The sequence below is a fragment of the Crocodylus porosus genome, unplaced genomic scaffold (assembly GCF_001723895.1).
Source record: "Crocodylus porosus isolate Cpor-Errol unplaced genomic scaffold, CroPor_comp1, whole genome shotgun sequence".
Taxonomy (NCBI): Eukaryota; Metazoa; Chordata; order Crocodylia; family Crocodylidae; genus Crocodylus; species Crocodylus porosus.
In genome coordinates, this window is record NW_017728886.1 from 143570895 (window position 1) to 143598889 (window position 27995).

The 27995-nt window shown below is 43.6% G+C and overlaps 1 protein-coding gene across 2 annotated transcripts in view; it reads left to right on the forward strand.

Moving 5' to 3' along the window:
* CDH20 (cadherin 20) overlaps nucleotides 1–27995 on the forward strand; it is a 183735-nt gene that overhangs the window by 145475 nt on the left and 10265 nt on the right. For both annotated transcript variants that reach the window (XM_019542101.1, XM_019542109.1), the window contains exons 8-11: nucleotides 6764–7017; nucleotides 14387–14523; nucleotides 19813–19934; nucleotides 25589–25706. In XM_019542101.1, coding sequence (XP_019397646.1) covers nucleotides 6764–7017; nucleotides 14387–14523; nucleotides 19813–19934; nucleotides 25589–25706 — 631 coding nt within the window. The remainder of the gene's footprint in view (nucleotides 1–6763; nucleotides 7018–14386; nucleotides 14524–19812; nucleotides 19935–25588; nucleotides 25707–27995) is intronic.

Genomic DNA, 27995 nt, shown 5'->3' on the forward strand with positions numbered 1-27995 from the left:
GGCCACCTGACTGGCTGGTTGCCCTAGCAACCCGCAGCTGAGCTGCCCTGGTGATTGGCAGTTCTGACAATCAGCACCTGAGCTGCCCTGGTGACTGGCAGCTCACCTTATCTCCTTCTTAGGCACGGAGCACCCCAGTGCCTCCGTGACAAGGACCACATTGTCACCACTGCAAAGAGTCAGAGAAGAGCTGTGAACTGGTCCCAGATGTGGACAGGGGCTGCTGGAAAATGGAGTCCACTGCCGGCTGGATCCAGCCCACGGGCCAAACTTTGCCTGCCCCTGCTCTAGTGGCAAGTCATAGCTGTGCAGGTCAGGGCCAGTCAGAGAAGTTTTCTTAGCTTTACGTGTGACTGTTCCACTAAACTGAACAACACTAAGCTGATTAATATTTGTTCTGCTTACAATGTCAGGTCTGACAAGGCCCTAAGCCACTTAAAAGGTGTTAATGTGCAATCTGTCCTGAGATTAAGAGCTCCAGGAGCCACCTAAACCTACCATGTAATAAAGCTGTATGTCTGTACAATATTGGGATAAAGTGCTGTGACAGTTCATAACATCTATTTGCCCAGTGTACTATTGCAGTGGAATACCATATGTATTGTTTTTGTTTACAATCTTTAGTCTCTCCACTCCAGATAGTGAAACTGTTCTCATAGAGATCAGAATTCCAGAAGTGTTAAGCCCTATGGGTTTTGCTTCTGCCCAGGGTAAAGCTAGTAAATTTGCATCCAGAATGAAATGTGCACTTTTGTTTTAGATCCACCCTACAAAAAAGGATGTCTACAATCTCTACTAAGAAAGAAATGCTTAGGGGTAAAAATGAAAACCCCAACCATTCTGAAAACAAGACCAAGTCTTTTTTAAATTTTAAACTTCTGCCTTTTTCTGTTTTCTCCAAAAGATAGATTTCTGAAAGAAAATCTTGATTGATAATGCTGCTCAGATAGCTGAAAGCAAAACCAAGCCTAGAAAATTGGAGTTATCAATTATAGCTGAAGCTAAAACCAGCATTTTTAGAGTTTGCTTATCTCCAGATACAACCCTGCAAGAATTATGATCACCTTCTTCAGGGTGCCTTTCAAAACCCAGTGTCAGTTGCTGTAGGTAGAGCCCCACTCTTGCCCCTGCTTTTGCTTTGCTACTTACATAGAGGGCTACAACTTCTCCATTCAGAAAGTAGGGACTGTTCTTGCATTTGCTGAAGAGGTAGTAAAGTGTTCCTGGTTCTCTCTTCATCACAGCAGCTCCTGATGATTCATCCGCACTATACCTCTCTGTGGAGCAGAGTAGGCAGCTGGAAGGAGGATGAAGGCTACAGTCATAATTTACTGCCTCAGAAATTTCTCACTAGCATATTTCACATCAAAGAGAAGACCGAGGGCACATCAAAGAGGCAATGCATTTTGTAGCTAGAAGAGCATATCCTGACTGAGTGTTGAGAAGAGGTTTAAATTGAGTGGATGGGAAATGTGAGGAAAGGAGGAGGTGCCGCAGATTTGTAGAAGAAAAGAGTGAGAAGGAGTGAAGTCACAGGAAATATTAAGGGAATCCAGCCATAAGCTCAGAGCAAAATCCAGATATATGACTTCATGAGACAAAACTGTTGAGATTGCACAATTCTGGTATTTATGGAGAAAGAAGATAAATTAATTCAAATTGACTTATTTTGTTTTTGCTTTTGTTTTGTTTTTTTTACCCTAAGCACTTTAAATGTTTGGCCTTTCAGGATATATTTGTTTTTATAGCTATTAAGTATTTCCATGCATTTTACTGTTCTTTTTTTATAACTTGGCTTTTTAGGATAAGTGCAGTGTGTTTAACTCAAGATTATTTACGTAAGTTTCTAGGAGATATAACCGTGTCTTTCCTCCCTATGTATTTAGATGGCTTCAGGTTAAGCACTCTTTACCTGATGTATAATAATTGTTGTTTGCTCATGTAAATACATTTACCTGCTTTTTTTACAATGAATGGCAAGTAACTGCTAGAGAGATAGTTAGTCATGTTTGTCTGAAATCAGGCAGAAGGCAGGGTAATTTTGCACCTTATAGATTAACTAAATCAGGGTGTATCTACACAAGACACTTTTACTGTTCAGTTGACTAATTAACTGTGCAGTAAACATCCTATTAGGGCCACACAAAACTAATAAATTCCACAGCAGGGTACCATTTGTCAATAGAAGAACTATCCAGCTGCAGGGTTTTTTTGCACACCAGTGTATGTGTAGATGCTGATCCAGCTGGCTAGGGCACAAAGGTGCTTCAGTGTGGGGCTTCCTGCAAGAAGCCAGCCAGCCCCTCCACAGCCCCTCCACAGCACATCAAGTCTGGTTGGAGCAGCCCTGGGCTGGCAGGCTTACCCCCTGAGTTCCCTGCCAGCCAGGGGTGCTCCAGTCTGGCTCAATGTGCTGCCGTCTGGGTGCACATGTAACCAGCATACCCAGGAGCTTCCCAGGACCACACTGGTAAGGGAGAAAACCAAATGAGTTATGATTAACTAAGGTGCACTGCATTTCAGTAGGAAGGAAATGGAGCATGGTAGCAGTAATGGAGACAGTAGGCTAGAGCTGGCTTAGGTGTATTTATAAATAGTATTTGTTAGTGCAAGCACAATAGGTTTTCAACACTTCTGGAGCTAAGTCCACAGCCTTTTAATCCAAAAGTCATCTAGAGAAAACCTTTGCCCCAAGAACACTCAACCTACATTTTTAATCAATTTTTGCCCTGTACTCCCTCTGCCTACCTTGCTAGTACACAGCTGGAAGCAGCAAATGTATAGCACTTCATATCTCTTGCACCTGAAGTCCTCCAAGCACTTAAAAACTTTACCATGTCTAAATTTAAAGCTCTTACTCCTTCTGAGCTGGAAGGTGGAGCCCTACCTCCAACTTCACTTGTTGGCCAAGCAGCTACCCCGTGCTGGCTCAGGGTGCCCTGCCATCCAAACCCAATAAGCGTCTAATATCATCGTTTTATTATTACTCCTCCAAACAGAAAAGAATGACAAAGATTGAGAGGAAATAGTGCACCAAGAACAGGAAAATTACTATGACACTGTACAAGGTTGAGGGTATGATCTTACAGTGTACTCTGTATTCCCTGATGACTGGCCCTATGTATGTTTCTACCCAACAATGTGGGATAACTTACCCTACGTTCATTAGCTTCGGTTCCTGATTCAATTTGGCAGAGATTCAGCCTGATTCGGTGGCCGAATCTCCAAATCTGAATCAAACCACAGGACCCTTTAATCTCTCCAAATTAAATTGGAACCCTCCAAATCAATTCAGAGAGATTTGGAAAGATGCGGCGATTCGGACATAGAGACAGCTTTAAATGTTTTTTCTACATACCTCTAGGTAGCAGGCGGTTCGTGAATGCTGCGATGCTGGGATGCATAGAGTGTCCACAGGAGCGTGGGAGGCTCCCCAGCATGCTTGCCAGCAGACCCAGAAGTGAACCAGAAGCATTTCTGGACCTCTGGACCACTTCGAGGTCTGCTAGGGAGCATGCTGGGGGCGTCCCCCCGTACTCCCCTGGCTCAGTGACTGGTGCCTTTTGGGTCTGGGGGGGGTACCCAGGGCCCCCTGTGGCCAATTGCCGAGACGGGACAGGTGCAGGGGGGGCCCCAGCACACTCCCTGGGAGACCAAGACGTGGACCAGAAGTACTTCCAGTCCACTTCTGGGTTCGCAGCCAAGCATGTAGAGGCCCCCCTGTGCTCCTGTGGGACACTCCATCCACCCCAGCATTGCAGCGTTCACAAGCCATGCCTGGTATCTCAGGGTATATAGAAAAAACATTTCAAGCTGTATCTATGTCCAAATCACTGATTCTTCAGATTTGGATTTGGCTGAATTGAATCGGGAACAGTGATCCAAATTGAATAGGGCCCATTTTGCACACCTCTAAGAGTTAGGTATCTCACATTTCCCACAGAGTAAGAACATGTACATAGGCATTTTACCGTAAAGTAGTTGATATGTTATAACATTCCAAAGGTAAGGTAGATGTGCACTTTTATAAACAAGCTAAATAAGAGAGAGAGAGAGAGATCACAAGCTTTTGTAGGCTGAAGCTTATTTCAGATGTTGTAAAAGGACCTGCAGAAAGAAGAGTATAAGAAGGACAGAGAAATTAGAATACAAAGACATGGTGGGGAGGACAGAGGAATAGGGGAGAAAGGGGTGGGGCCACTACTAAGAGACAAGCAAACAAGCATTAAAACCATAGGGACAAAAGGGTCACAAAAATGAATCTAGGTAATGAAAAATCCATAGTCCATGTTTAAACCATACTTCAACCATACTTAACACAATCCAGTTTGTGGGTGATTTTTGTTCCACAATTTCCCATTCAAGCTGGTTTTAATTTTTTTTTGCCTAAGAACAGTAATCCCAATATCACACAGTAGCTTTTCTTGAAGCATGAGTGACTGGTGCCTCCTGAATCGGGGGGGGCACCTGCAGAAGCCACCAAAGGTGGCGGCCCTGTCGGGGGGGCACCAGCCCTACCGACAGCATCAGTGTCGGCTGTTGGGGGGGGGCACCAGCCCCATCGGGGGAGGGGCACATGCACCCCCGTGCACCCCCTCCCATTTCCCTATGTCTTGAAGCAATTTGATTATGTGCTTGTATCCTGAATAAATTCAACACCTACGCAAGATACCTTCCTAGATCTAAGGCATGCGAAAAACATAAGCACGGGAAAATCCATGAGATTTTTAAAGCATTTCTTATAACAAAAGGGAATATGCCTAGCATGTTATATGGGTCTGAGAATGGAGCACTTTCCGATTTCACATAAAAGCTGTTTGGCTCAGGATCTGTGCTGCTTAAGGGGATTCTAACTGTACTGATTTTCACCACGGAAACTTCTCAGATTTTAAAAGTAAAGAGCTTGTGAATGTTTAGGTATTGCAACTGTAAGACATAAAATGTTCAGAAGGATATCCATCCTCATATAAACTTGCAGTCGCCACTGCATCCACTGTATTTATGAATAGAACCTGATTTAGTGAAATATTTTTAACTGCTTCATTGGAACATATGACTAGAAATCTGTCAAGTCCAGTTCCCTAAATTCACAATCAGTAATTTTCCAAGGAATCTCAATAATTGCTAATTCAACCCCTCTCATGCAATTACTATGCACAATACCAAAAACACTAAGAACTCACTATACCATGCAGTAGGTGAAGCAGGGGAGATAAGGGCACTGCTATTGCCTTGCCAGTGTGATGCCAAGACAGATCTCCCCTGTTGTCAGGGGAGAGGGGGGTTAGCTATCTTTTATATTTTATTTGTAAAATGCAGTTCCGGCCACCTCCAGTCTGTTTGTGGGTTGATCCATATTCATCAAATAGTTTCATATGAAAAAAACTCAACAAAAAAACAGCTGTGGGACTCAGTTCACAAAAACTTCTGGAGAAAGAGGAGGTGCTCTCCTCTTAGCCTGGTCACCCATATGTGGAATACCAATGTTCAATTCTTGTTTCTGAATTGAGCCCAGATCTTCTCACTGCCCAAGAGAGTGCTCTATCCACAGGGGTTGGCAACCTATTTTGGCCGGAGTGCCGAAAAAACCACAATGTCTACCCTGAAAGGTACTGGAGTGCCGACATGCTGGAGCCTGAAGCAGCTGTTTGCAGCCTCCCGGCTGCAGCCGGCCCACAGAGCCCAGTCTGCTTGCAACAGGGCCTGCAGCCTCCCAGCCGCCTGCTGGGAGCAGCCTGGGCTCCATGTCTGGCAGCAGCTGCTTAGAGTCCGAGCTGGTGGTGGTGTGCTGAGCAAAATGGCCTTGTGTGCCATGCTCGGCACGCATGCCGGGGGTTCCTGACCCTTGGACTAGGCTATATGGTGTTCTGGGCTAGGTTGTTTTCAATCTCTCTTGCTGATGCCATTTTACTTGGATAAATAAACATTTATTGGGGCAGGGCCTAGAACCCAAGAAAGTACCCTAAACATCAGGCTGGAGAGGCCTTCCTCTCTCTCTCTCAATGAATATTTCAGTCATGTATACAAAATGGAATAGCTTTAACACATTGGACTGAAAGAGATTTACCTCAAAATGCCCTGGAGTTGAGCCACTCTCCTGATAGGTGAGAGACCTAAGTTCACATCCACTTCTAGCCTAGAAGAAAGATTTTAATCAATAGTTTGGTGGGGCAGCTGGGTTCCAGTCCTTGCTCCAGTGAATGTTTAGTTCTTTATACAACATGAAACAACATCAACAGGTTAGGGTGACATTGGCATGGGAGCCACTCAGGGAGAGAAGGAGATAGAATCTCATTCTCCCACATCCCAGGTAAGAAACCTCAGTCACTCTAGCACCTCATTTCATTTGTTTTTTCTCACAAGTGCATAACAGGACTCGATGATCTTCCGAGGTCCCTTCCAGCCCTAATGTCTATGAAATCTATGAAAATTTTGCATTTGGGTTCAAACTAAATATTTTGTGTTTAATGATTTCACTGTAATCCAAAAATGAATTCTCAAGCCATTTTTCCATTCAGCTGCCAAACCAGAAAATTCATTATTCAAAGAACCTTCCTCCTAATACAGCTGCTATTTTAGTTCTTGTCTCCATCTAAAAATAATTGTCCCCGATATCTGACATAAAACCTCAGAATGTGATGGAGCACTGAAAAAAGAAGATTGCATAATGATTTATTTTATAGGGAGAAATACTTTATTTCAGAGAAGCAAAGGGAGGTGTTCTAATGAAGTGTGTTCAACCTGTCTTACTTTCTTCCTTTAGCCCTTAAGTTTTGAGAGCAAGAAAAGCTATACTTTAAAAGTTGAAGGTGCCAACCCCCACCTGGAAATGCGTTTCCTGAATCTGGGTCCTTTCCGGGACACTACAACTGTACACATCAGTGTGGAGGATGTGGATGAGCCACCTGTGTTTGAACCCAGCTTTTATTTTGTGGAAGTGCCTGAGGATGTAGAGATTGGAACCACCATACAAATCATTTCTGCCAAGGACCCTGATGTGACCAACAACTCAATCAGGTTTTTCCATAAGTTTTGTCCTTTTTGTATAATTCAGAGGTCTTTCCACTGTGCTTGGTAAGAGAAATCCTCAGCTAAAGGAAACTGAAGACCCTGGTAATTCCACTGAGAATCTGCTGCAGTGTTGTGCTGTGAATAATCACCTCTCTCCTCTTCTCTTTCTTCTGTTCTGTTTCAGTGCACATCCTAAGCTGCTGCAGGTTACCTTGAAACCATTCTAAATCTGTGGAATGCTAGGCAGTGTTAAAGTTAGAGCAGTTTCAGAGCAGTCGCTGGGTAAGGCTTAATGCCATCGCTGACCTGCACAACTGTGACTTGCCACTAGAGCACCTGCAAGCAGAGGTGTGGGGCCAGAAGACAGAACGTTACTCCTCCTTTGGGAGTAGTGTCTTGGGGGTTAAGTGCAAAGACAGCATAGACCTCAGGGAAGCATCCCTCCCTGGGCTCCATGCTCTTACCATGTGCAGCGCTAGGCAGCCCTTTCCTTGGCCCCCACCTCCCACAATCCCAGGAAATCGGAGGCTGGGGAGAGAAGCCACATACTCCCCCTAAAATTCTCCTGATTAGGGGAGAGCAGCCCAGATATGGAGCAAAGGCATAGCCCTCTAAGGGGAGGGCCACATGTCTGGGCCCTGGTACCCAAAGGGCCCCGGTCAGATCTCCTAGGGTCCTTGGAGTTGCCAGGATGGTGCCATGTGGGCTGGGATAGTACCCACTGGTAGAGGTGTTGGCTTGGGGCCAGTTCCACCCCCTTGGCAGTAGATCTTGGGAGGGTGGAAAGTTTGTCAGGAGTAGAGGGATTAGAAGCTATGCATCCTGGGATGCTGAATGACTACAAATGGATTGTTTTATCTCTGTGGAGCAGACTAACCATACCCTAGCTCTAGCTAAGTACAATGGCTCAAAGATAACCTTACCCAAGGGGGCATAACTTTAATGTGCTTAGAGGGTACTTAGTACTATTTAACACTCTTTAATGCATAAATGCTCCTATATTAAGTGCCTTTAGAATAGTTTTAAGGTAACCTATAACACCACCCTTACTTGCAACCCCCTCTTTGTCAATGACTCATATATACAAATAAGCTTGGAACAGCTAGAATGGAGACTAATAACATATGCATGAACCACTAAATTATATATTGTGACATTCCTGTTCATGAGCTGAATATTGCCATGAGGAAAATAAATTACATTTGATGCATGGGCACCTCATGTCTAGAACACAAAAAAGAGCCCCAGGATTCTCCTCTGTGGTGCCTAAGTCTGACTTATCAGCAAAGGCTGGAGTGGTGCTGTAGCCATAATAGTGAAAGGGCCATTTTTCTTTGAGGCTATTTTGTGTGTGCATTTTTGAGAATACTATAAGTTCACTGCATGTTAATATGACAGCACTTAACACATTACAAAAATTCTCTATCCTAAGAAACACTCTGTTTATTCCTGTGCTCCTTACCACTTGGGAAAGCTCAGCTGTTTGGATCAAGGATCTGTGCTAAGAAATACAGTGGTCATTCAAGAAGCTTAGTTACTATAATTTTAAATCCTGCAGGCGTATTTCTACAGGCTTCCAGTAGGGAACCTGAATAGACAGAAAACCTATTGTTCTTAGTATACTATTCTTCCATATAAGTGCTCTCTCTAAAATGTATTCTTTCTTTCTTATGTTATTATATTTCTAACTCCTGCCTATATTACTAGATTTATCTTGCTGCTCTGAACTTCTCATAGCACAGCCTAACATCAGTTGTTCAGTATCTATAAAGACATTAGACTCAATCTGCCTCAGTCTGGCAGTCCTAAACTCAAAAGTCTTGCCATTCTCATCTACTTCTGGGGTAGTCCAGAACCTGCAGTTGCAAAAATGTGTGTATATGTTTGCTTAAAATTATATGTGCAGACACTCAGAGAGTAGACATATTTGTTCTTATATACACTGTGGTCTTGAGTTTTCCCCAGGGACTTTCAGATAACTCCCACGAGGAAAAAACATTTTAAAAGAGAAATACAAAAACATCACCAAAGGCAAAAACAAATATATTTCCACTTGGAAGCACATAAAATACATATTATATTCTTTCTTTTTCTTTCTCTTACACACACCTTTCTTTCTTTCTTTCTCATCCTGGACCACATTGTAAATACAAATAGGAATGGTTAGGGCAAAGAAATCCAGAAAAGAGAGCAAATGAAAATTTGCTGTTATAAATGAAATGCAACAATTACTTCTCGTTTCTCCATTGCTGGATATCCTGTAGGGTCATTTTCATCCAGGCAAAGTGTGTGCAGGATCATCATCATAACAGACTGCACAGGTATACGTGACTTTGCAATGTACAGGACAAGGGAGGAGAGAAAAAAGTATTTAGTGACACCATTCAGTAACTGCCTCACCATTTCTTGAGATTTGAAAATAAATGTTAAGAATCAGGGCACATTTAACAAGTCCTCGCTAAACACATGGGAATTCTCAAATCCACTTATATTCCCAGCTTCTAGCACCTGGACTCCCACAGTTTACAGCTCTGATTGCTGGAAATATAGCATGCTGTGGGGTGACTAAGGAAGATTATCTAAACAGTACAATAGAAGTCGGTATGGAGGACCAGTTATTATTAATGGAGAAAGTGTGCATGGTACTCCACACAAAGCCTCCACCTGTGCCTCATGACATCAGTGATTAATGTTGCACCACTAATCACAGGGCCATATTACATTTCAGATACTAGTTGGCCTTAAACTGTCATAGGAATATTCTTTTTATAGCCCTCATACTAGAATGATTATTATAGCAAAATGTAGCGACACTCCAGTATATTTCCTTAATAAATCTAATAACTCAGAAATATCTCTATTCAAGAAGGAGAGAGCAAAAAAAAGTCTGTTTTTCTTTCTTCTGTTCCCATTTTTCTTGAAAAAAGTGTGTTTCAAAGGCTGATACTTTTACAGTGTTTTCTTTCCCCTGCACTGTACATCATATTGCTGTCTCAGTATCAGGCTTACAGCAAGTGTATTGTGTTGATTGTCTTAATCTCAGGAAGAAAAACATTTAGAATAATGGGCCTGATTCAGCATTTTTTGCTGTTAGTGGTTGAAATCCATATTAAATCCAAAAGGAGCATTCTGGATTACAGCAGTAATGGTGTGAAAGAATCTGAATTGTGATCTGCAATACTGCTCCATTTTCTGTTTCGATAACTTTAGATATAGTTCTTATCTTTATAGTAGAGTAGAGCTAGCTATGGTAGTTAGCTATAGCTACTATAATTTACATTACAGACTAGAGCTGGCTGCTACATCATTTTAGCCGTGTGTATTTCTATCTCCATCCTGAAACACAAGAAAATCCTTTTGTAGTTGACATGAAGGTGACATTTTTGTCAGAGAAATTTAATAGGAACTTACACTACTGTATTGGACAAGACCAGTGGCCCAACATTTACAATCTGCAAAAAAATTAGGTCAGCATCCTGAACAAGAAAGAAACCAAAAAACGAATGTGGTTTGATCTACTGTTTATTTCAGTGTGAAAAGTAAAGCTTCATTACGTTACAGAGAAAGCTCTTGATTTCAAATGGCAAAAAAGTTCTCCCATTTACATAACGTATAATGTATCTGTGGAAATGCAGGTTATTATGGGTGTAAATGGGAGTCAGAAAAGGATATGTTCTGAGCTCAGTTGATGCTCACAGCACTGGAAATGAACTGAGAGGAAATTGTTGTTGCAGTTGGGTAGATTCATGAAATGAGTAAAGGGCAAGAGTCTTTTGCTGTAGCTTGAAACAGCCTAAGCACAAGTCTCCTCATACTTTTCTTGTGCACTAAGTTCAAACAGCAATGGCCTGCTACCAGTCTAAGTAGAGGCAGTCAAAAAGCCCAAGACTGAATTGATTCAGTCTTCACAGGTTAGTTTAAGCTGCATAGACTGAACCGATAAGCAAGCGAACAGACATTCACTTTGCTTCTGGAAATGCAGCCACATGCCTGCAGTGGCCCAGGCCAGGAGCTGGGGGATGCTAGAATATGCCTCCCTGCTTGGCTGCAGCAGACAGCTTGGGGCAAAGCTAGCCTGCCCACCCTGCAAGGCGGGGAGGGTGTAAGGAGGTTCAAAGCATCCTGGAATGTTGGAGGACTGCGAGTTAACGTGAAACTAGAGTGGATCTGGGACAGAAGTTTAATAAACCGATTTAACCTAAATCAGTTAAGCGATACTACATCCATCCAGGTTTATCTTAAACTGGTTTTGGCCACTTCGAAAGTAGTTTATACGCACTGAACTTCTGATGTGTTACAGATCTGAACCACTTTCCGATCACTTATACCAGTTTATGTGTAACTTCTGTCTGTAGCCCAGGAGTGCCAACTTAGGTCTGCAGCCCCATATTTGCATGAAACAGTGTTTGTAGTAGTCTGCCTGCCTCCTGCAGAGGTGGTCTGAGGAGGAGGAGCATCTTACTTTACTAGAACTGTAAGATTAGTTTTGCATATTGCAGCAAAAAATTGGAACCAGTTCTGAATTCCTTCCTTACCCAAAATTCTCACAAAATTGTACAAGTTTGGGATGTACATGGAAGGTGGAATAAGACCCTTTTTAGCATTATATCAAAAAAGATACTGACCCTTGTACATCAGTCTGAGCATCCAGTGTCAGGAATAAATGGCTCCCTATGGCACTCTTACCATAGGTACCTTAATCTAGCTTCACTGTGAGGGGAGTAGGGTGGCTTATGAAATATTTGGAGCAGAGCACTCCTGAGAGGAGGATGCTGGACCACGTGTCTTTTCCAATACCATAGTCTAAGTGCGTATGAAATATCTCTGCTAAAAAAGGAAACCTATCACCCTATAATAGTTGCAAAAGGATTTTCTTGTTTTCCAGCATGGAGAACCTAACACTTGTGGATCAAATGTACAAATAGCTGAGTTAAAAAAAAAAAACTAAAATACGTAGTATCATGCACATCTGCTAAGGCTAACTTCGTTACCTTTTTTAGTAGTTGAGCTTTGTCTCCACAAGCAAGTTGTAATAGTTTTTTATACTTGTATTGTTACACCTCTATAGCCCCCGTTGAGTGGTCACAGTTGTATCAACATAAAGGCATTTTATACACTTAATTAGGTAATGCTGGTTACAAGTGATTCTTGGTCATGTGATTTATAATGTGCTGATGGTCCTGGGAATTAAATTGAATTCATTATCTATATGATAATTAATTATACAGTCAAAATGCTTAAATTGTTTTGGAGAATGTAGTTAAAATATATTGTTTTTCAAGTAAAATAATTCCCCAGTCTCAAGAAATAGGGGATATCAAACATCCAATTACATAATTTTTCTGTAAAGTAAAATTATTTCCTATTCTAGTGAATGAAGGAAGCAGAAAGTGGAAGGTTACATGAGCATCTGTGAAAGAATAGACAGGAGATGGCTAGGTTGGAAATGGCTGCTCAAAAGGAGAAAGGGGGAAATGTTAACTCGTAGCTGGAAGGAGGTTATGTAAAAAGTGATGTGTAATACATACATAGTGTAAAACAGAGCACCATTGGAGCAACATGGGGCCTATGAAGAAGCAGGGCCTGGATAACAAGTACTGGCCTAATATTTTTTTTTCGCAATAAAACCTGCTTTGTCCTTTAAATGTAGCCCGCATCCTTCACTCAACAAGCCATGGCTTCTTTCTGTAAGAAGGAAAATAGTTATTCCCATGTGAAGTACTTTAATTCGGCTATAATGGTATCAAAGCAAAAGATATAGTTATATTAATTTTAAAAATTCTTGCTTCTAAGCAACATAGTTGGAATGGCATAAGCCAAACCACACTCTTCTAACCTGTGCCTTTCAGCCAACAATGAGCCACTTGCTGGTTCCTTACAGCTCCAAACCTGTACTGTACAAACTGGACCCTTCACAGGATTTAATTCTTTACCCACCCACTGTGAAGGCTTATGAAGGGTCTGGACATAGACAGTGCCAAAGCAGACAGCTGCATCGGTCCTCCCAAGGTGCTCCAGCTGTTCACTGTAGCTTTTATTTCAAAGGCACTGCCTCCCTGATCAGCTGTGCAAGACCCCTAAACTGCACCAGCTGAGTGGAGAAGCAATGCCCTTTGAAATGAAAACCACAGCAAACACTTGAGTGGCTCATTCCGCATTTGGGCAACCCACTGAGAATTACTATATTTACTCAAATCCAAGACAAGGCTCCCCCCCGCCCCCCATTTAACATGAGGGGAAAAGCCCCTCATCTTGGATTCAAGTACAAGGCAGCAGGGGCTGGGGGTTGGGGGGAGACAGGTGGCTGCTGCAGCTCCAGTTTCAGTTCTGACTTTGTCCACAACCCAGGTTTGGGGATAGAGCTTCAGCTGCTGCTTGCCCACCCCCCTGACCCACGCCCATCTGCAGCCTTGGGGCCCTCTTCCCCTGTTTCCCCAAACCCTGCAGCCTTTTCCCCCTGTCTGACCTGCTCCTGCCCCCACTACTTACCCTTGCTTTACAATGGTTCCATCAGGCTCCATCCCTGCTGCACAAAGGAGGAGCACAGAGGATATATTTACTCCAGCCCCATAGCCGCAATGGCTCTGGGCCTGGCCCAAGCTCCTGCTGTCACGACTACTACAAGACCGGGTGGAGGAAGAACCGAACACATGCTCCATGTCCCAGGCTGTGGTGGGGATGAAGCCTGAAGGAGCTATTGTGAACCAAGGGTGAACAGTGGCAGGCTGGAAAGGTGCAGACAGGAGACAGAGGCTGCAGGGTAGGGGGAGACAGGGGGCCCAAAGCTGCGGGAGCAGAGAAGGTAGTAGAGGCTGCAGTCAGGGGAGACTGGGAAAATGGGGACCCAAGGCTACAGAGGGAGGCATGTATGCAGGGAGGGGGCAGATAGGCAGCAGGGGACAAGGTGTGGAGGACAATTTTCATGGGTCCAGCTCCACTACCTGCCCTCTCCACTGCCTGCCCCCCTACTGCCTGCCCCACTTTCTGCTTCCCTACTGCCCTTCTGCCCCCTGCCACTGCTTTCTCTACTGTAGCAGGGACAGGAAACAAATTTAAGACAATGCTCCAATAATTAGATTCTCTAGATTCTGAAAATTATAACAAATGTATACTCTAATTATTGGGGGGCTTGTCTTATCTTCAGAAGCATCTTGGATTCGGGTAAATGCTGTAAGTAGGTTGCAAACTCCCCAAATATGAATGATCCAGGTTCTACTGTTACTATAGAAGTCAGTCAGAGCATGAATGGGTTCTAGATGAATACAAATATAGTCTATATGACAGTCTCCCTCCTGTAGTTGGCAAGTTACTTTTTTGACTATAACATAGTGTTTCTACAAAGTCTGAATAATGTTTTTAATATGTACTTTTGCAGATACTCAATTGATAGAAGCAGTGATCCTGGAAGGTTTTTTTATGTCGACATTACAACAGGAGCACTGATGACTGCAAGACCTCTTGACCGGGAAGACATTTCTTGGCACAATATCACTGTGATGGCTATGGAGCTGAGTAAGGAAATGGAGAGCTTAAATGGATTTAGAGAGATCTGATAGGCAAAGTGGACAGTTTGATTTCAGTTCAGTGTTTTTGATGCACTGCTTTGGAAGCCACTTTAACTGTCTGAAGAAGAACTTCTGACGTTAAAGAGTGAATACCACATTTCATTTTCTATACTCCTTTCACAGAGTGACATGTGCAGGGTTTGGCCATTGAATGCTCAGTGGTTTTCTCTCAAATCACTAGTATTCAAGACATTTATGTGAAGTTTTTTTGAAATACCATTCTGTGAAAAACCTCACATTCTCCAGGAGAACCAGTTCACAAAAGCAGGTGCTGCAAAGGCAGCAGTTTTATAAGCATTTTCCATAATTTGTTTCCTGGTTTCAATCCAGTCTGGGTCAGTACTGAGTGGATGTCATTATCATTTGCCTGCTATTTAGTCAGCCTTGGCTATAATATTTTGTGAACCTCTGGTAACCAAATGCCAAAGGAGCTGAAACTTGTCAGGCTTTCAGGTTTTTATAGGCACCAAAACTCAGCTCAGATTCCCCTTTACCTAAGGCATAAATTTAGCAAAACAAAGCAGCAAAGAATCTGATAATTTTAAGGAGGACCTAAGCTAAATTTTGAGTAAAAGGTCATATGAACATCAATGCTCAGGGCATGAAATAAAGTAAAAGGCTCACTAAGCCACAAAGCGAAAGCTGTGCATCTTGCACAACATTTGTTTGTCTTCTCATTCATTTCCCAATGGATGTAATAAAAACTGCCACTGCTCAACATTCTCTAGGACCTTTGTTGGCAGTCTTTCAGTTGGCTGAGCACTGACTGGTTTCTTAGCTTCAGGAGGTGATCCTTGTAGAGGGAAATAGTTAACCATGTTTAGTCTGGAGTCAGGAAGAAGGCAGAGTACAGATGCACCATATAGCCTAACTAAATCAGAGATGCATAAGCTTTCATGAGCCCAAACTCACTTCATCAGATACTGTGAAAGGACATGCACAGAGCAGTCTATCAAATAGACTGCTGTTCTTAAACATCAAAACTTTAAAAACCAACTTAAAAGTGAAATTGTAGAACAGAACACTTGCCTGTTGCAAGCAATTTGTCTGTTAATCGCATCTTAAATAGAACCCAGTCACATGTTCAGGTTCACAGATTCATAGGTTGTTAGGGGCTGGAAGGGACCTTGTAGATCATCGGCTCCAGTCCCCCTGCACTAGTCAGGAAAAGACAACTGGAGTCAATTGACCCCAGCAAGGTGACTGTCCCATCTCCTTTTGAAGATTTACAGGGTAGGTGACTGCACCACCACTGGAGGGAGTTTATTCCACAGATTGGACACCCTGACTGGGAAGGAGTTTTTCCTGGATTTGAGCCTGAAACGGCCTTCCAGTCTGCTATGCATTAACGTCACAAAAAAACCATGCACTGGTTCTACTGCATAGTAGCACCACTTATGACACATTAAGTTAGTACCTGTTATTACAGCCCATAATTACAGCATATTAATGAACATGTAGATACTCCCAGTGAGGAAGAATGGCTTGTTTTGCTCCCAGGGGGTTGCCTAAGAGAGATATAGGGGCCTGATCATCTTGTGCATCTGCTTTGCTCTGAAACTGGCACTTTACTCAGGCCAGAGGCATAACTGGGCATTTCTGAGCCCTGGGTGGCAGCAGACAGAAACATGAGAGCTGCTCTCCCTGGACACTTGTACACATGATGAAAATGTCATTTGTGTGGCTTAACGGCGTCACACATTACACATATGACAGTTTTGTGGGTTTTAGATGAGTTTGCATCGTTGCAAACCAAACTACATCCAGATGTAGTTTAGTTTGCAATGATGCATAGCAGCTGTCAGCTCGACCCCTGGGCACAGGAGAGGTTTGCAAGCTCCACAGAAAAAAAGGATCAGGCCCCACTGCTTCAGCCTTCAGCAGGTGCCTACTGAAAGCAAAAATGGCGAAGGACCTGATCTTTTTTTTTTTCAGCAGAGCCTGCCTGCCTCTACCACAGTGAGGGGGTGAGCCGCCAGTGGGCCGAGCAGCCCCATATCTGTGGGGGGCCCGGTCCTTCTCTCCATTGTGGTGGTATCCCCCCAGGGCTGCCCGAGCAGGCTGCTAGTGGAGGTGCTGCCCCAGTTTGGAGGCGCTGCCCCAGTTTGGAGGCAGCACCCAGCCCAATCCAACTGTTCCCTTCCCTCCGTTGAAGGATGGACCGTGGACCCTGGAGCTCAGGGACCACTCAGCTCTCTGGGAGCTCAGCCCCCAGTTGTGGACAGGTTCTGACTCCAACAAAAAAAAATGGATCAGGCCCCTTGCCATAACATGAAACTGTGAGTTTCAATCAAAAACCCACCATTTCAGTTTAGAGGACATAAAATTAAAACGCTGAGGACTAAACCCCCATCACATGTACAAGCACTTCCAGTACCCTTGGTAAGTCAGCAGCCAGGGCTGGTGCCCTGGTTGCATTCCTTACAGTTACACTACTGACTCAAGCCAGGAGGATCACTCAGATATAAGGATGGCCCACTCCACTAATGTACAGCCAATGTAAGGGCTCCTATATTATACACACACCCTTCATGCACATATCTGAAGTGACCTTACACCAACACTACCAGTCCTTAGTTTTATTTTCAAATCCCTGCAGGCCTGTGAACCCACAGGTTCAATTGCAGCTATGCAGAGAGCAGTGCTAAGACAATCAGAACAATGCAATGGTGAATATCCTTTTCACAACATCCCCTGGCTCATTCCCTGAGGAGTTTCTCTTCAGACAAAAGTTAGGTTCCATAATGTTTATGAGACAATGGAATTTTCCTTTTCCACATCATGCAGAACAGTATTTTCTTTAAGCATCTAGTTTTTAACTTGCCAGTGTTAGTATGCACCCATGAATAAGGCTTCTAGTTGCAAGTTAATTGAGTATAAGCAATTCTATAAATGAGACATTCGTATGTCACAATGACAGATGCAGCAAAGGAACATATATGGATAGATGGCAAGTCAGAGGGTTCATCTACACATGTAATTAGCACATAGCAATAAACTCCAGTGCAGTTTGCACTGGAGTTTATTGCCCTTGGGCACAGTGTTTCTACATGTGCCTGAGACAACAGTACACAGAGCGAGGGCAGAACAAGCCCAGCTGCCAGGGAGTTCAGAGGTAAGCCTGTCATCCCAGGGCTGTTCCATCCCAGCTCAGCATGCAGGCAGGCAGGCAGCTCCCACAATGTAGTACCCTCGTGCCCCAGTCAGCCCTGGTCACCATCTACATGTACATTTCAACACATTACTCTGCTGTAGGATAGTACTTATCCCAGAAAGTAGGGGTGTGTGAAACAGGCTGTATTTGATTTGGATTCAGATTCGGCCTGAACTGGGGACAGTGATTCAATTAATTGATTCAGATCACTGCCTCCAATTCAATTCGGCCGAATCCAAATCTGAAGATGCGATGCTGATTTGGAGAATCAGCAATTTGGCCACAGACACAGCTTTAATTGTTTTTTCTACATACCTTGAGGCATGGCTCATGAATGCTGTGGGGTGGATGGAGTATGGATGGAGCATGGCCCCCCCCCCCCGAATGCTCAGTGGCAAACCCGTAAGTGGACTGGAAGTACTTCCAGTCCACTTCCAGGCCCACTGGGGAGTGCGCAAGGGCCCCCCCACACCCCTCTGGCTCAGTGATCAGTCACGAGAGGACCCCAAGTGCCTCCCCAGACCCAGGAGGCACCAGTTGCCGAGTCAGGGGGTCAGGGGGAGCCCCCCACATGCTCCCCAGTGGACCTGGAAATGGACCAGAAGTGCTTCTGATCCACTCCCGGGACTGCTGCTGAGTGTGCTGGGGAGCCCCCCATGCTCCTGTGGGATGCTCCATCTGCCCCACCATCTCAGCATTCATGAGCCACCTGGTACCTTGAGGTATGTAGAAAAAACATTTAAAGCTGTGTCTATGTCTGAATCACCGAATCTTTCTAAATCTCTCTGAACTGATTTGGAGGGTTCTGATCCAATCTGGAGGGACTAAAGGGTCTCCTGATTTGATTCAGATTCAGAGATTCAGCCACTGAATCAGGCCAGATCAAAACAGGGACCAAAATTTCACACAGCCCTACCAGATAGTACTATTCTACAGTAGTTGTAATTAATTCACTGTGCTGTAATAGGGGCGCATGTGTACACAGTGATGCTTTACTGCAGAGCTAATTAGTCAACTCTACAGTTGAGCAAATGAGTAAATGTACCTAGAGATTTAAATTAGAACCCAGTGAAAAGTAAAATCATTTAACGATATTAGCTCTGTAATGTATCATGTCACCTGCAATAGAGCTACTGTAGATAAAGCTTTTAAAAAATTCCAGACTGTATATGAACCTATTTATTGGACTGATTAATGCTGATAATATTTGGCTTTATGTCTTCTAAACTCAGCTCTTCTGAAGTTTTCAAGCCATAGAGCTAATTAATAAATGCACCACAATTTTCACAAATGATACAATCAAAATTTGAAACTTTTTATTGAAAATTGAAATTTCAGTGAAAAAACTTTGGTTAATTTTTCTTCAATTTTATATTTCTTCTTTATCCCAATTGACATTAGTCCTCAAATCTGAACAAAAATATTTGTTGGACACAATTGTCAAAAATATCAAAAGGTTTTATAGCAGAAATTCTTAATTATAAAGGACAAAAATCATCAGCATTATAAAATTGCAACAACAAAAAAAGGAATGCTCTGTAGAACAAAATGCTTTTAAATAAAGGCTTCTTGATCCCAGTGCTTTCAGAACCAAGAGTAGACCAGGTAATCCAAAGGAAGGACCTTGTCCAAACTCCTGCAGAAATTCAGGATTCTCTTATCCTAAACAAAATTAAACCAATCGTTGCAGCCCTATCTTAACTCTTGAGCAACTTCTCAAATGTTCTAAACATTTTACTTGGGACTGAGACCAGGATGAAGATTTTTCACCCCAAAAGAGATTTGTTTCAAAAAGCTGTGATCCATGGAGGAGTTTAGAATTCAGTCTGGGACTTGGTATTACTACTGTTCTGACCTATGCTGCTTACAGAAAACCGCATAACTTAAATTGATTCTGCCTCGGGTTTTTGAATGCCTGTTCCTAGTCTCAGTGTCCACAACCTACACATAATATAATTAAAATAATTTCACTTATTGCAATTAAGCTAATCTAAGTCTCCTTTTCTTTTGGTAGCGTAAGGCACTGCTTTTGTCCAGTGACTACATATTCCCTGTATTTAATTGTTTCCTTCCTTCTTTTAGACAACCCCTCACAAGTTGGCAGTGTATCAGTCACAGTCAAGGTCCTGGATGTGAATGACAATGCTCCTGAATTTGCCAGGTTCTATGAAGCTTTTGTATGTGAAAATGCAAAAGCTGGCCAGGTGAGGAGTCCTGACAATGTCTGTGTATGAGAGATGAGCATTATCTTACATGAGATACTGCATTCAAAAGGACATATTAGAAGCTAAGAAAAGGAGGAGGAGATGTGAGGAGACTTGTAATACAGAATATTAGTGTTTTACCAGAGCTCTGTTCAGCAGCAGACAGTACTGTTCTTCAATGTGTATCCTCTACTGGTTTCATTGTTTTCCAGAAGTATATCATATTAACAATAATAACACAGGCAGCACCTTTTATCCCCATCATTAGATCAAAGGTATTTTGCAAACTCTGGGCAAGATTCACTTCATTGCTAAAATGAGCCATCTTTGGGGATGGTGCCAGCAAACTGCATGTAGCACAACAGCAACAAGGAGAAGAAAGTGTCATGGAATCACTAGTGTTCTCATGGAATTGTTAGTGTTCAGACATGACAGATAGAGTTTGTTTCCCAAAAAGTGACGTACAGGAGACTCCCCCACACAGGGAGATACTTAATACATCCACCTCCGAAGAATGAAGTTGTAAGGCAAATCTACAAGAATTCAAGCCTCTGAGTTTCTAACATAAGATGCCAGATTCCATTCATTTACTTGTTTATAAATTAAGGATCACTCCTCTGACATAAGCCATGATGACTCCACAATCCCATTTCTTTCTTTCTCTACCATGTCCTTGGAACATGGGCTGCTTCAGCAGGGTACCCATATTCCACACCAGACTTCCATTAAGGGGATGTCTACATTAGGAGTGTGCAAAATGGGCCATATTCGATTTAGATTCAGCCCAAATCGGGGACGGTGATTCAATTCATTGATTCAGATAACTGTCCCGATTCGATTCTGCCAAATCCAAATCTGAAGATTCGATGCTGATTCAGAGAATCAGCAATTCAGCTATAGATACAGCTTTAAATGTTTTTTCTACATACCTTGAGGTACCAGCTTGTGAACGCTGCGATGGTGGGGCAGATGGAGTGTCCCACAGGAGCATGGGAGGGAGGGCGCATGCTCAGCAGCGAACCCGAACATGTACTTCTGGTCCACTTCTGGGTCTGCCACCGAGTGCACTGGGGGGCCCCTCCAGCCCCCTCCCCAGCTCAGCAGTCAGCCACAGGGGGACCCCAGGTGTTCACCTAGACCCAGAAGGCACCAGTCACTGAGCCAGGTAGGGTGCAGGGCAGGGGGCCCGGCATGCTCCCTGGCGGACCCAGAAATGGACCGGAAGTGCTTCTGGTCCACTTCCAGATCTGCTGCCGAGTGCGCTGGGGACTTCCCCCACGCTACCTTGAGGTATGTAGAAAAAACATTTAAAGCTGTGTCTATTAGCGCTGTGCAAAACTTTGGTCGCTGATTCACTTCAGCAGAGATTCGGTCCAATTCAGCGGCCAGATCACCAAATCTGAATCAAATCAGGAGACCCTTTAATCTCTCTGAACTGAATTGGAACCTCTGAATCAATTAAGGAGATTCAGAAAGATTCAATGGTCTGGACATAGACGCAGCTTTAAGTCTTTTTTCTACATAGCTCTAGGTACCAGGCAGCTCATGAATGCTGAGATGCTGGGGTGGATGGAGCATCCCACAGGATGCAGGAGGGTCCCCAGTACACTCATCAGTAGACCTGGAAGTGGACCAGGAGCACTTCCAGTCCACTTCTGAGTCCACCGGGGAGTGTGCTGCACTGCTCCCCCACCTTCCCCCAGCTCAGCAACTGTTGCCTCCTGGGTCTGGGGGGGGCACCTGGGGTCCCCCTGCAGCCGATCGCCAAACTGGGGGTGCTGTAGGGGGGTATGATGGCAGACCTGGAAGTGGACCAGAAGTACTTCCAGCCCACTTCCGGGTTCACCACGGGCCATGCGGGAGCCTGCCCCATGCTCCTGTGGGATGCTCCATCTGCCCCACCATCTCATCATTCACAAGCAACACCTGTACCTCAAGGTATGTACAAAAAACATTTAAAGCTGTGTCTATGGCCAAATTACTGATTCTCCGTATCAGCACTGAATCAGCCAAATCAAACTGGGACAGTGATCCGAATCAACTAAATGGGACAGTGATCTCAATCAGCCTGCTTCACACACCCCAGTGTCTATGTCCAAATCATTGAATCTTTCTGAATCTCTCCAAATCGATTCAGAGCATTCTGATATGATTCAAAGAGATTAAAGGGTCTCTTGATTCGATTCGTTTTTGGAGATTCAGCCACCGAATTGGGCCGAATCTCCACCAAATCAGATTAGCGACCAAAGCTTTGCACAGCCCTAGTCTACATCATCTCCAGGTCATACATGGGAGTACTGGTATGAAGTACACGATGACTGTTCACTCCACAATGAGGCAATGTTACCCCTGAGAACGACCCTAAATGTTACCCTCATGCATTCTTTATCAAGCAAGCTCACCGATGCCCACATATGGCCTCCTCTAAGGGGCCTATAATTGTCTCATTTCTGGGATTGGGTGCACAAAGAACAGGAGTCAGTGGGGGAGTTGCAACCCTGTGGTGCTCTAGGGTGCAGCACAGTGTCAGAATAGAGGTGACCTTTCACTCACTGCCATCAATGGAAGTTTGGCCACTGATCTCAGGAGCAGCTGAACTTGAAACTGGGACCCCAAGGCAAAACTAGATTACCTAGTTTTAAAAGTGGGATGACCAACTTTCAGTTCTGGAAGAAAAAAATGATCCATACAACATTTATGACCCACCCTTGGCTTCATTTAAATTTCTTAAGCTTATTCACCACTGTAGGCTGTCCTGAAATGACTGTGCCAGACTCATAGCTGTGGTGACTTCCCTGAAGTAAGTCCCTTTATATCAAGAGTACCTTTGGCCCCCTATGTTTAAAAAGCCTTCTAATTAGGCAGCAAAGAAAAATTGCTACTTAGTTTTGGGAGTAGAAAGTTTCACTAAAGGGCAGACTTTCCAAATAGCATGTGAGAAGTTAAACATGCAATTCTGGTAGAGATTAACTGAAATCATGTAGTTAAATCCCTTTGTGCCATTTTGAAAAGTTAGAAGCATCAGTTTTGATGTGTTATTTAAGGCTGCCCAAGATCATCATTTATTTTTCATCAGAAAATAAAATACAATAGTATAAAATGAAGTAGAGAAGTATTCCTTGCCTAAAAACTAAATGAAATGGATTTTGCTACACTTGTTCATGCTGTGAAGTAGCTTACTCTGCTTTTATCTCTAGTAAAATCATCAGTCTACTTGACAAAGTCAGTATGAATAAGGATAGTACAACTTGGCTGTGAATCAGCTTCCATTTTAGTTTATTTCCAAACTTTATTATTATCTTTCTAGCTTAAGGTAATTCTTGTTTGCTTTAGTTTTACTGTTGACTCTATATGAATAACCTAATGAATTAAAAATTAAGGATTACCTCTTTGCTCCACTGAAGTTAATAGAACTATTTTCATTGATTTTGGTGAGCCATGATTTCATCCAACGTATTTTAAACAGTAGATCACCTACAGCATCACCATTACTAATTCTTCTGAACCCTGAACATTGTTTTATTAAAGGTAGAATATAAAGGCAGAGGAGGAAGGTTTATACTCTGTATTCAAAAACAGATTAAAGTCATGGTACTAAAAGTTACACAGTTAAATACTGTTCCAACATACGGAACAAACATCGTTTAGAAATAGAGTTGCACCAATACATCAGTCCATATCGTATCAGCACCAATAAAAGGAAAATTGACATTATCAGCAATCAGCTTTTTTTGGCTGATGTGGCTGATAACATCTCTGATAAATGCTGCATACATGTGTGCAGCCACAGCATTCATGCAGCCAGGAGTGCAGCCTGGGAGCTTGGAGACTTGCGTCTGGCCAGTAAGTCTGTGGGAAGGAAGGAGCATGGGGGGGGTGCAGATCAAGAACCTCACAGTGAGGGAGGGAGTAGGGTTGGGGCAGGTAATGCCCAGCTGGGGGCGTGGGGAGGGCTGCATGGGAAGTATGTGCCCCCCAGATCTGTGCATGGTGTGGAGGCAGGCTGCCACTGTGCACTCGGGGCGGGGCTGGGCTGTGCCTGCCTCTTCCCAGCAGCTGCACTTGGGCTGGGTAGAGTGGTGCAGGGAGGACGGCACTGGGAAGGGGCTACACCAAATTTTGAGGTGGCTCTAGCCCCACCCCATACTAGCCCTCCCAGTGCCACTGCTGCCCACCTCTCACCACCCCACCCGGCTCAAGCACAGCTGCTAGGAAGAGGCAGGCACAGTCCCAGCCCCAAGCACATGGCTGCAGCCTGCATCTGCCCCGTACACAGATCTGGTGGGGCACATGTCCCTTTGTCTCCTCTGGGGATGTGCACAGTGGCAGGAGCCCCCCTGCTCCCCCAGGCACTCCAGATGAGCCACCGGCTCCATCCTGCACTCTACCACACCCCAGCTGGGCATTGCCTATTCCTACCCCATTCCTCCCTCACGACGGGGGTCTCAATCTGCCTCCTCAACACCCCTTCTCCTCCCAATAGACTTACTGGCTGGATGCTGTTCTCCAAGATGCTGGGCTGCATATCAGCAATCGGATCAGTATCAACTGATATGGCTGGTCAATAATCGGCCATTGGTATCAGCCCAAAAAATCTTCATCTGTGTACCCCTACTTAGAAATGAGACACAGTGAATCTCTCTATATAAAATATATATAAAATGCTGCAGATGATCTTTTTTGTTTCTTTTAAAGCCAAGTAAAACATTTTCACTGTGAAACATACCTTAAAGGCTGGGGACTGAAGTTAAACAAAAACCAGTATAAGTGATTGGAAACCAGTTCTAATCTGTAATGCAACAGAAGTTCAGTGCACATAAACTGCTTTCAAAGTGGCTGAAACCGGTTTAAGATAAACCTGGATGGATGTAATATCTGACTTAACTAATTTAAGTTAATTCAATTTATTGAACTTCTGTCCCAGATCCCCTCTAGATTCAAGTTAACTCACAGTCCCCCAGCATCCCAGGATGCTTTGCACCTCCCCCACAAACTCCCTCTCACAGGGTGGGTAGGCTAGCCTTGATCAAAGCTGTCTGCTCCAGTGGAGCAGGGAGACATGCTCAGGCGTACCCTGGCTTCTGGCTTGGGCCACTGCAGGCATGTGGCTGCATTTCCAGAATCAAAAGCCTGTTCACTGGCTTATCAGTTCAATCTAGACATCTTAGAATAACCTACAAATACTGAATCAATTCATCCTTGGGCTTTTTGACTACCTATACTTAGCCAAAATGTTTTCAGTATTGGTCAAATAATTCATTAGCGGTCTGGTAAGGTTAAACGTCTGAAAGCTTTCGTTTTAAATCTTAGCACTAGGAAATGAGACTGGACATCTCATGAAAATAGGCTCTTCTTTTCTGAGCATCTCTGAACTTCAATAAAAAGCAAGTTTGATTTGAGATGGGGAGTGGGAGGCTGTCCACTATTTTAGGCAAATCAAATCATTCTTTGTTTTAATATGACTTGTCCAATTGCAGTGAAATAAAATGGAGTCCATCAAGCTGTGGCTGTTCCTTTTATTTCTCTCTGGGCCCTCAGCAAGATGGTCTTAACCAAATACTGCAATCATTTGTTTTGAAATTGTAATTTTGAAGCAGCGTCTCCCTGTCAGAACTGTTACCAATCTGTTTCTGTTTTGTTCTTGCACCATACAGCTCATTCAGACAGTGAGTGCAGTAGACCAAGATGACCCGCAGGAGGGTCAGCACTTCTACTACAGCTTGGCTCCTGAGGCAGCTAACAACCCCAACTTTACTCTAAGGGACAATCAAGGTAATCAGAGCGGACACAGTCAGTTAGTTACAGTAATTTCTCCTGCACAAGTTGGACTTGAGAGGTTTTGACTTGCATTGCATGGTGAGACTGCCACTGCATATAACGCCAGCCGACACCTGCTCCTTAAAGGCAGTGATAAAATGACAGATTAATTCATACAGTTGAGGGTTATACGGTATTTACTGCTATACAAATATTTCCCAGCTATAGGCTTTTGTCTTTGAGGAAATGAGTTGGTGTAAGCAAATTCCTATCTTGCAGTAACACTGTAGGCACCTACAGTTACAAGAGTGGGACTTGCTGTTCCTTCAGAAAGAGATGCTTAAAGGTAAAATAGAAATTTGGAATTAGGAGGCAAATCCAAGTAGAATTATATCACTGTTTTTATACCTTCACATTTTCTTCTAGACAGAAAGTGAGCAGAGGTATTGTTCCAAACATCTCCTCTCTTTTCTTAAAGCTCATCCCATTTCTTCTTTATACTTGTCTACTTATTGCTTATGAAAAAAGAACAGGCTTTGAGAGCTGTGGGGAGAAACTTGGCAGGAAGGTAAGATGCTGTCTAAGATGCACTGAACAGAAATAGAAAAGCCACAAAGGAATACCCAGAAAAGGAAACAGTAGTAAGTGAAAAAACACATGGCCAAGAGCACAGAGATAATCAATCCTGTTTTCAAATAACAGCTGCTCAGTGCAAAGGGGTGAATCGAAGTGGAAAACCATTTTGACTGGGACTGATCTTGTTCACAACTAGGGATATAAATAAGGCTCATGGAAAAATGGGGATTTTTTTTAAATTTGAGAAAATCAGGATCCCTGGTTATCAGGTTGTGTAAATGACCATTAACTCCACTGCAGTCAGTGGGACTTGTGCAAGCTCATACCAGCTTGTACACAGCTGTACACAGGACTGTCCCTAGGAGGGGGGCAAATTGGGGCAACTGCCCCGGGCCCTGTGTACTGGGGGGCCCCATTGGGCAGAGCGGCTGTGACAACTCCACGCCACTTGCTTTGTGTCCAGCTGCTCACTACCCCTCCCACCCCACTGCCGATGGCGGCAGTGGCTATTTTGGGTCCAGGGCATGTGGGATCGGAGTGGGGGCATGGCCCCGCATGGGCTGATTTGCCCCAGGCCCCACACCCTGCTCAGGTTGGCTCTGGTTGTACACTCTCACTATTTGTACCCAAGAGCCATTTAGAATGTTGGTTACAGTCTTCAAGATCCTCAAACATCTGGATTGATCAAGCTGGTAACAAGAGCCAGCCCCATTGCAGCAGTTAGTTAGATGCTGCAGTTTTTGGAAAAGAACTTCCGGGGACTTGTGGCAGAACACTGGTATTTAGAACACCCTAATCTGTGGAATTTGCTTTCTGTTAGGGTACACCGCTGTTTACTTTAGGATTAGTGATCAAAACATGGAAGACACCATAGTTGTAGACTACAGAGAAGATCTCTCAGCAGACAAATAATGGAGTGAAGTCAGACCCTATCAGGTTTCAATGGGAAACAGAGAAGGCCTTTAAAGAGCTACCATGCTTATCTGCAACTGCTCCACAAATGGGAATTTAGCTCATGTTGGCCTGGATTTGTATGGGATTTTTTTTTGTATAATATGTAAGGTGCCACAAATGAGCAAGGGTAAATTGGAGACTGTTAAAATAAGTAAGGGTAAGGACACCTGCAGTATTTTTAACCAGTGTCCAGCTATGTGACATGCATGCATAAGGGAGCTTCTGTCATCTTTAACAAATAGGCAATATGTGAAGATTGCAAGGTAGTCTTTCCTGGCAGAAAGCCATTGCTCTCTCCACCCGTAATGTTTATTTGCACGTGGCCCCTAAAGTTAATCTATTCAATATTCTTTGACCTTGTCTTTCTTTCTTTCTTTGAGGGCATAATTTGCCAATAAAATTGACAACAACCATCACTGTAACGTTTGGTAAACTAGGCTCATTTCATCCTCATGGCATTGTTCTAAAAAAAAGGAAACGCATAAAAATTCTCAACGTCAGATGTACTTTTTCTGTCTAAGGCCATTCTTTGTATAAAGTATAGTGACAGCAGCGATGGGATAACTCTGCCTTCTGTGCTCTGTCATGTACCAGGTTTTCAGATCCATCCATGTAAGCAAATTTAGTAATATTACAGGCATACCTCGGAGATATTGCGGGTTCGGTTCCAGACCACCGCAATAAAGCGAATATCGCAATAAAGTGAGTCACACAAATTTTTTGGTTTCCCAGTGCATATAAAAGTTATATTTACACTATACTGTAGTCTATTAA